Raw genomic sequence first — 9,548 nt, 5'->3', positions numbered from 1 at the left:
GTAGGTTTGGGCAAGAATTCTAGGCCATTTAGTAAATGGGTTGCGCTTGGGCTGCATTCAATTGGGCCTCTCAACTCCAAACCCAGTGCCACCCCTATGCACTGTTACATGGTCTTCAGAAAATGTGAATCTACATTAGTAGTAATCATTCAATACTTGTTCAGAACTTCACCAATCAAGCCTACCCTACATTAATCCAGACAATTCATCCGGTGATCCATTGATGGGCTATATACATAAAAAAAAATCATCCACGTTGCAAACTTTTAGCAAAAGGATTCTTCTTTCCAAAGAATTTAAATCATTGCACCACATTTCTAACAATCCATCTGCAAAGCCACATTTGGATAACTACGATCATCAGTGGACACTTTGGCTGACCAGGAATCAGCTGTATAGATCCCCAGCAATAGATCATCTAGAAAATTTTCCTTTCCATGTTTATAGTAAGGAAGCTTACAAATAGCGACCAAAAAGTTATTTTCAGGTAAAGAAAGAAACCAGTACATGTAGGGACTCGAGCCTGAGATTTTTCCCTCTAGAAAGGGGCTGCCCTACATACTCTCATAAAAAAATAAAAAGTTTTTTAAAAAAAAATAAAAATGCAGATATATATATATATATATATATATATATACACACACACACAACTAGCCCAGAGACATAAATACACATTCCCGATGATGAGGAATTCAGGCAGCAATTCTCTTACAACTACACGGGTTTGAATCAAGTCTTCCTCCTTTTTCTTCTCAATGATGGCATAGCAATTAAACCTGCTTCGACTGTTGCTTCTTCCAAAGCAGTATCTCTTTCCTCAGTTATCTGTGGGGGCAAGATTCTACTGCCTACATCTTTGTGCCCCTCATGTGGATTCTTCTCCTGTGGAGCTTCATCTATGTTCACCGGACAGTCATTACCTGATAAATGCTTATCATTTGAACTCTGACTGGGTTCACAAGAACCTGTCCTCCCTCCATTTAAGTGTTCATCGGAAGCTTTTGTTGGGCTCGGGAATGTCTGAATGGGGTCGTTACTTTGGCCGCTATCATCGGCCATGCAGAATCCACCTCCACTAAAAAGATAGTCTCTGGAGGAGTCATCCGCGGCTGGACATTCAAGGCCTTGGTTCCTGTCATTGGGACCATGTGTATCTCCAACTGTGCCCTGATAAGAGAGAGGCTCTTGATCCACTGCTCTTTCACCTAAGAAGTTATCATCGCTTTGGTTTGATGAACAGCTTGGGCTATCAACATCCAAATCTTTTGCTAAATCTTCTACCTGCTTCCGTGGCCGTGCTGACTGGAGAATGGTGGAAAAAGAAAGGGAAAAAAAAAAAAATTGAGAGAGAGAGAGAGCAGCCTAGAAGAAAGGGGAAAAGACAGAGCAAAGTTCTCACTTTTCAAGAAGGAGATTTATATGGATCATTGGGTGAAAGCTTAAGGGCCTGTTTGGCCGGACGGATCCCATGGGATTAGGAGGGATGGGATGGATTTTAAGGTAATGATGGTGGTGTCAGTGGATTGGTTTAAGATCCATGGGATTGCTATATCCCGGGACAAGTTCATCGAGTCTGTTTGGCACGCCCGGCATATCCCGGGATTTAACCTTCCAATCCGTCCAACCAAACACGCCCCAGGCACAATTGAACGGGATTAGGAGGGATGGGATGGATTTTAAGGTAATGATGGTGATGTCAGTGGATTGGTTTAAGATCCATGGGTTTGCTATATCCCGGGACAAGTTCATCGGGTCTGTTTGGCTCGTTTGGTATATCCCTGGATTTTACCATCCCATCCCTCCTAATCCCTCTTAATCCGCCCGGCCAAACAGGCCCTAAACAATACTTACCCGGCGCAGTTTGGACAACTCTTTTGTCATGTCGTCCTGCATCTCCTTCTCGTCATTCCCATCATCTCCGCCACTAGTGCTGGTTTCACTTGATTCAAAGCTAGGGGCTTTTTTTCTTCCTCGCCCTCTTCCTCTTCCTCGGCCTCTCCCTCTTCCCTTCCCCCTTCTCACTGTTGTGCTCAGTTCCGAACATCCTGCTGCTGACTGTTTAAATTGGCTACCAGTATTCCGTTTCGATGGCTGCTTTGAAGCTGCCTTTTCCATAGCGGTGCCCTCATTTTCAGCAGCATCATCTTTCTTTCCACTGGAAGATATTTCAGATGTGTTTTTCTCAGTTCCAGAGGTTCTTGCATTTCTTCTCTTTGTAGATTTAGAACCTTCTTGTGGAAGATCATCCATCAACTCTGATGCCAGGGTGCCAGTAATACCTTTCACAGCTTTTTTAATTCTCTTGCTACGGATTTTTGCAAATCTCTCATTGAATGTGTAAAATGCTTCCAACCGGAGTTGAGTCTGTGCAAACATGTGAACAAAAAAGTTATAGAAACAGAATATCTTGCTTCTCAAATGATTATTTCAACAAGAATTTAAAACACACTCACCCCTCCATTAAATTATCGCTACAGGTTTGTTTGGATGTCCCATCCACAGGGGGACAGATGGGATGATTTAAAACACAAATCCATCATGGATACATGTCGGGTGGGATGGGAACTGAAATGCATCCAATCTATAATTCTGCAGAAAAGGAAGAAAAACCAAATTTCGCACAATGCAGTTTGTCTTCCATTCTATTCCAAAGGCAGAGAGGACTAGATGCGCATCCCACCCACCATGAATGGCCATTGAACTTCTAATACTGAGTAGATACAAATGAGTGTTACATTCTCTCTCTCAAAAAAAAAAATAATAATAATAAAATAAAAAATAAAAAATAAATAAAATAAAATAAAATAAAAAATCATAAAGAAAAGACAGTATTTCTGATCCATCTGAATATTCACTCAGTGTTGAATTTAGATGCATGGTTTCACTGGAGGAAAAAATATATCTTAAAAGAACTATATCTCCCTGAAAACAGAACCATCTTATGTGATTACATGCCACTCACTACATATATTTCTTTTATTTTCAAAACGACATTATAGAATATTCGTCCATCAAAAAAAATTCTAGGAAATTTTATGCTGATGGCATCAATCATCATTATCATAGTAATAAGTAATAACAATTATTATTATTATTATTATATAACAATTATTATTATTATTATATAACAATCATTATTATTTTACTATTATAATCTTACCTTCTCCCAGTAATTTGGGTCAGAATTCAAGCTGGGTGAAAAAGAGGAGATGTGCCTCTGGAGTGTCATGTGATCACCGTGGACCAATCAAACTGAAGGAATATATATATATATATATATATATATATATATATATATATATATATATATATATATATATATGCAATAGCTATAAGACCAGCCATGCTTTATACGACGGAATGTTGGACAGTTAAAGAACATGTTCATAGGATGAGCATTGCTGAAATGAGGATGTTGAGATTGATGAGTGACAAGATGAGGAAGGATAGCATTAGAGATGAATGCATTTTAGGGTACTTGGGAGTAGCACTAATAGGTAATAATACGAGGGAAGTAGACTGATGATTTTACCATGTACAATGGACAGCAAGAACTATGCCAGTTAAACGAAGTGAGTTGGTTCAAGTTGAAGGCTCTAAAAGGCAAAGGGGAAGGCCCAAAAGGATGCAGGTGGAGGTTGGAAGAAAGACGGATAACCTATGGTTTAACTGAGGATATGGTCCACGATAGAGTAGAATGGTAGAAAAGGATTAGTGCAGCCAACCCCAATTACCTGGGATAAGGCTTAAATATGATGATAATGGTGATGGTGATTATAATAATGATGTTGATGATGTCCCAAAAAAAAATCATTCTTGCATAAATCACAGCGTATGTGCCTTTATAAGGGACATCTACTAGTTCATTTGCACACATGTAAGAATGCACATTTCCAAGAATTCCTCAGTATCTTGCCTTTCAAAAAAAAAAGAAATCCCCAGTATCTTCAACATTGAGGTCCTAAATAACAGTGATTTCCACTGATTTGGTGCCAATACCGGAATGAACTTAGTACTTGTTTCCTCAAAAATACAATTGCTTTTTTCTTTGTTTGTCGATTGCCTAAAAGTTCATTTTATTCTTGCCTTTCTCCTTCCATCAGCCAATTTTCCATGGTTCAAGTTGTTATGCTTCTAATTTATCACATTTTCTTTCCAAGCCTCACATGACTCCTAAAAAAGAATATACCCCTTATTCCTCCTTGTCTTTTATATTTTTCTTGAAATTCTTAACCTTTCTAAAAGCACAAAATAACGATGAGCTCCCACAATGGTATGCATCCGTCTGCCATTCTGATGCTTTTCTTTGAATGTTACTAAGCATAATGTAAGTTTAAGTGGAGGAAGTTAAACTGCCTGGGGATTTTGGACAACATATGTACCAATTAAATGACAGTAGGTGTATTGAACTAATTTGAACAACATGCCGGAAAAGAAAAACAGATGCTCCATGTTTATGCAGCACTTCTTGCAACATCTGGAATCTAACGGGAATATAAATTAGATCCAAACGAATTAAAAGTCTTCCAAAGCTGCATCCTTATCATGATCACAGAGCAATTTGATGCTTCCAAAGGATCAGCAGTAGGGAAGGATGGGTGACCTTCAACATCTTACAAAGAAGAGAGGATTGAGAAGCAGTCTTACAGGGTGTCAATGGAGAAGCAAATGAAGGGAGAGGAAACAATTGTTTATGCTGGTTGACATGGAGAAGAAAAGGTAATAAAAAGGGGTAAAGGGCCAAGCATAACAGCAGATATCTAATAGAAGCCCAAGTTAAACAGAGCATTGTTTGGAACAATGGAGTTATAATTGACATCATCACAAGAATAAAAAGAAATTATAGAGGCCCAAGTGAAACACGTCAAACAATCATTCATCTCTTACAAGTCAAGCAGAAAGAATAAAAGTGACAGACCTCATGTTTGCTGTATTCCTTTAAAACAGGTACGAGCAGTTCATCCGCCTTCTGGTTACTCCACCCAAACCTTTCCCAACACAATCTGTAAGCATACAGGTTGGATGTCTAGTCAAGAAAATATGCAAGAAATGCAAACTAACGTTGATTGATCATGTAATAAAATTAAACTCTTCTACAATGTCATATTAATAATCTGAATTGCAATGGTTACAGAGTAAGGATGATTAAAGAAAACCTTTTGAGCTCAAGTATTCGGGAGCAAGTCCCTAAGGTTTTTGTCTGATAGTCATGACAGCTAACCAACATAAACTTCCATTTTTGCTACCTAATCAATAAAGTTAATATATCTAAGGGCGCCATCGGTCCAAGATACAGAGGTCGGAGTTTAGGCTTACAGACAAGGGGAGTATAGAACACACAGTAAATCAAAATAAATTTTATGAAAAATCTAAATCTAAAAAATCTGAAGGAAGACATAAAAGGTATTTTCATTAGATGATATCACCAACTCTAACACAACTAGCACAAATTGACATATCCATCTTTCTTCCTGTCCATGTATATAGATCTGTGCATCTGTGCATGATATCCATCCCATGCTTCAGTTGCACCCATGATGGGAGGGGATACCCATCATAGAAAAGTGGCAGATTCCATGTGGGGCCACAAGGGTGTGTGTCTTCTAACCCGTGCATCAAGTGTGCCCCACCGTGATACTTTCACACTAAAAAAATTAGCCCAATCTAACCATCAGGTGGGCCCCAACACCTGGATTTGTATGTATATATAGGCTTTTTTTTTTCATTTTCTATGGTGCACCATGCACCCCACCATGATGACAGGAGACCTCATAGATCAGCCCAGTCCAACAGTCAGGTAGGTCGCTTCAAAATTGTTGATTTTGGATATTTCATTGTTTTCAATGATGTGACCCACCTAATTGTCGGATCAGCCTGATTCTTGGGGTGTCCCATTTCCATCCTGGGGCACACCTATTGGAAAGAATGGATTTAATGGACACACCACATGGAGGGACCATTTTAGACCGTTTGCACCACAACTGTGGTCAAAACGTTTTCAGCTAGATTTTCACATGCACACGCATATATATACAGATACGATTCTAGTAAGGTAATGGCTGAAAATGGGCCCACATTATATATGCATGATATCTCACCACTCCTACCCGACGTTTGGCCCTAAGCCCAAAAATTAGTCTAATCCAAAACTCGGGTGGGCCACACCGGAGGAGCAGTTAACAGGGGATGCCCGCCATCAATTTGCATAGGAGGCCCCCATGTTGTGTCTAAGTATAAGCCATCCAATCTATTCATCTGACATATCCACCATAGGTGAAGTGACACATCAAACATTTGGCCATTCTAAAACTTAGGTAGGTCCCAACATAAAATCAATGGCGATTCTCCCCTCCCAACTGCTGTTGCTGGTGTGGCCCGCCTGAGTTTTGGATCAGCCTAATTTTAGGGAGACGCATCTAAAGCGCAGGTCGGATATCATTTATACATCACATGAGCCCCATTTCTAGCCGTTATGACCACGGTTGTCTGGATTCACGATTGTGGCATAGTAATGAAACTAAAGGGAAATTTTCATAAGATAGCTATAAGACCAACCATGCTTTATGGCACAAAATGTTGGGCAGTCAAGGAACATCTTCACAGGATGAGCATAGCTAAAATGATGATGTTGAGATGGATAAGTGGCAAGACGAGTATAGAATTAGAAATGAATGCATTTGGGGGAACTTCGGAGTAGCACCAATAGGTAAAGATGAGGTACACTAAACTGAGATGGTTTGGCCATCTGCAACAGAGACCAGGAAATGCACTGGTTATGAGTGAGTTGGTTCTCTAGAAGGGCAACCAGATGACATAACACAGCTGATATAATTGAAAACTACCTAGTTTATCAATTTTACATTTCACTTCCTCTCACTTTGATTACCAGATTGAAAAAGGGTGCAAATCTCACGCTAAATTAAAACAGTGTTCATACTCATTCTAAATAAGAGTTTCATAGACAGATCACCTTGGTAGGTTAGTGTCAATGTCAACGTGTCATAAATCTCAAACGTATGAATTATATCTAAATTAAGAGTGTATTGTTGTTGTTGCTGCTGCATCTACTGTCCCACTTGTGGTATGACTTCCTTTGACAGTAAAACAAGGAAATTACAAAGGAATCAAACCCTCTTGTTTAGAGTGGGTTTTTATAACTGATCGAGCTAACCTTCAAAATTAATAATAATAAATAAATAAATAAATTGATTGAGCTAGAATTTCCATCTTAATCAACAGACCAAGTGTAGATTCTAAGCTTGGATTCTCCTCTATACAACTAGAAAAATACCAAAAAAATAAAAATGATGCGCACAAGATTTGGTGAGATCAATGTTTGCGGTATCGATAGCATTGGGCTGATATATAGTATCGAAATCACATAGACCTGATATGAAACATATAGGGAATTGTAAAATTCCCCCACATCAACGAAATATCTTATGCATTGTTCGATATATCGTCTATACATGGATATATTGCAAAATATCGCCTTGTCCCTTTACAATAGTTCTAGATATCATTGATGCAGATACGTACCAACGATATCAAGGTAGCACACCCTCTTCCGGAAAACCGAAAAATTATGAAAAAAATCCCCAGAACTCCATTTTCTCCCCCTTATTGTAGAATTCCTAGGTTTAAGTTGTTTGGAGAGAAATAAATGGACACTGCTTATAGGCTGATCTACAGTTGGAGATGATTACTTGAACTTTTGGAAAAAAATAAATTGAAAAAGGTAATTTTTAAAAAAAAAAAAATTATAAATAGTGAAAATAATTAAAGTATATTTTTTAAAGAAAATTTGCTCAAGTATTTTAACCTTTTTTTTGGATGCATTGTTTGTGTTTTAGTACTTGTATTGTATGATTTATGAATTATATGAACTGTTTTTGGATATTAGGTACAACATTCTATCAGAGTGCATACGCCGCATAGTTTGGGAAACATATACAATGGAAACTTATCATTCTATCATAGTGCATTCTTATTGTTTGTAACACTTTTGGGTTCTAAGTACATAATCATGCCGCTTTTAAGACCTCCTAGCGTTTCATCAGATGGAATTCTTATCATGATTCATGAACTAGTGTAGTGTCTAATTATTTTTCGTAATCGAAAGATATGAGTCAAAATATATATTGATACAACGAGTATTTTATTGAAGGATTAAGTTATTGCTAAACAAAAATTATAATTATAAAATAAAGAATGAGATCAATTGGGAAACACTTTTTATCTGTTATTATAGCAAACAAAATTTCATTGGGTCTAATTTGGGACTCTCCGATGTGATGCATGCTTACTCTATCTACCCTACAAACATGTTGAGGTAATAACGAACCAAACCAGTCCTTAGATTTATTTGTGGCCATCAAGGAGCTGTATGAAGCTGAGGTTTCATGTACGATTCCGGAATAGCGATGGAAACAGTGACGTTATCATCGACTATGATTATCTAACAGTTCAAGTACAGTTGATATAGTTGAGGCACAGTCAAAATATGGGTTGGGGGGATGGAATCTGTGGCGTCAACCTATAGGGTTTATAGTTTTTCTAATTTCTTCCCTAGCGGAATGTGAGAGATTACCCTTTGATTTACCAGAAGCAGAGGAGGAATTAGTAGCAGGTTATCAAACCGAATATTCAGGTATCAAATCTGGTTTATTTTACGTTGCTTCTTACCTAAATCTACTAGTTTCTACATTATTTCTAATAGTTCTTTAGTTGGGCAGGTGGAATATCTCTATTCCGTACATATTCATTCTTGAATTCTTGAACTTATCAGAATAAATATAACAGGTGGAGTCTTTGGAACAACAATTGGTATCTTTATTACATTAGCTAAAGCTTATTTGTTCATGTTCATTCCCATCACAACAAGATGGACTTCACCTAGGATGAGAATGGTCCAGCTATTAAATCTTGGGAGGAAATTTCTTTTACCTATTTCTCTAGGTAATCTATTATTGACAACTTCTTCCCGAGTCGTTTCACTGTAACAGAATACGGTATTCTAGATTCATAACCTCTCTCAAGCAAGAGAAAGAAGTATCAATTTATTCATGGATATCAATGATATGTTCCCTATGGTGACTGGCTTCATGAATTATGGTTGCCAATAAAGCAAATCCTATCAAATTAAAACTAGGTGCTAATTCACTGATTGAGGTCAAGGCATGACCAATGTCTGTTGATAATGATTCTCCATTAAACAGATCCATTTTTTGTTCAAATTCTCAGTAATCGTTAGGAAAGATACCATGAATCTTATTTATCGAAACCATTTCTATGGAATCCTCTGTCCAAGTGATTGAATCATCCATAATTGAATGTGAATATACTTTTTTGGTTGTTCCACGATATGGTCCGCTCAAAAAAGGATCATATATTTTAGGCAAGCATTCTTGTTCATTCTCATTATTGCACAATCTGGTCCATTTTCAAACACATCCAGAATAAGAGTTCCCTTGTCTAGGACTTCTATTCAATTTATGAACTCATAGCTCAAGTTGTGCCTTATTTTCCCAACGTTTCACTCAAACAAT

The 9,548-nt window shown here is 37.7% G+C and overlaps 1 protein-coding gene across 3 annotated transcripts in view; it reads right to left on the bottom strand.

Moving 5' to 3' along the window:
* Nucleotides 1-377: 377 nt before the first annotated feature.
* LOC131258223 (DNA repair protein UVH3) overlaps nt 378-9,548 on the bottom strand; it is a 42,660-nt gene continuing 33,489 nt past the window's right edge. For all 3 annotated transcript variants that reach the window (XM_058259370.1, XM_058259371.1, XM_058259373.1), the window contains 3 exons: nt 4,919-5,003; nt 1,852-2,364; nt 378-1,302 (listed from right to left, as the gene is read on the bottom strand). In XM_058259370.1, the coding sequence (XP_058115353.1) occupies nt 730-1,302; nt 1,852-2,364; nt 4,919-5,003 (1,171 nt within the window). In that variant the 3' untranslated portion in view covers nt 378-729. The remainder of the gene's footprint in view (nt 1,303-1,851; nt 2,365-4,918; nt 5,004-9,548) is intronic.

Source organism: Magnolia sinica, chromosome 10, assembly GCF_029962835.1.
Source record: "Magnolia sinica isolate HGM2019 chromosome 10, MsV1, whole genome shotgun sequence".
NCBI classification, from domain to species: Eukaryota; Viridiplantae; Streptophyta; class Magnoliopsida; order Magnoliales; family Magnoliaceae; genus Magnolia; species Magnolia sinica.
The sequence above is the reverse complement of the archived record's forward strand: the minus strand, read 5'-3'. Positions and strand labels throughout refer to the sequence as shown.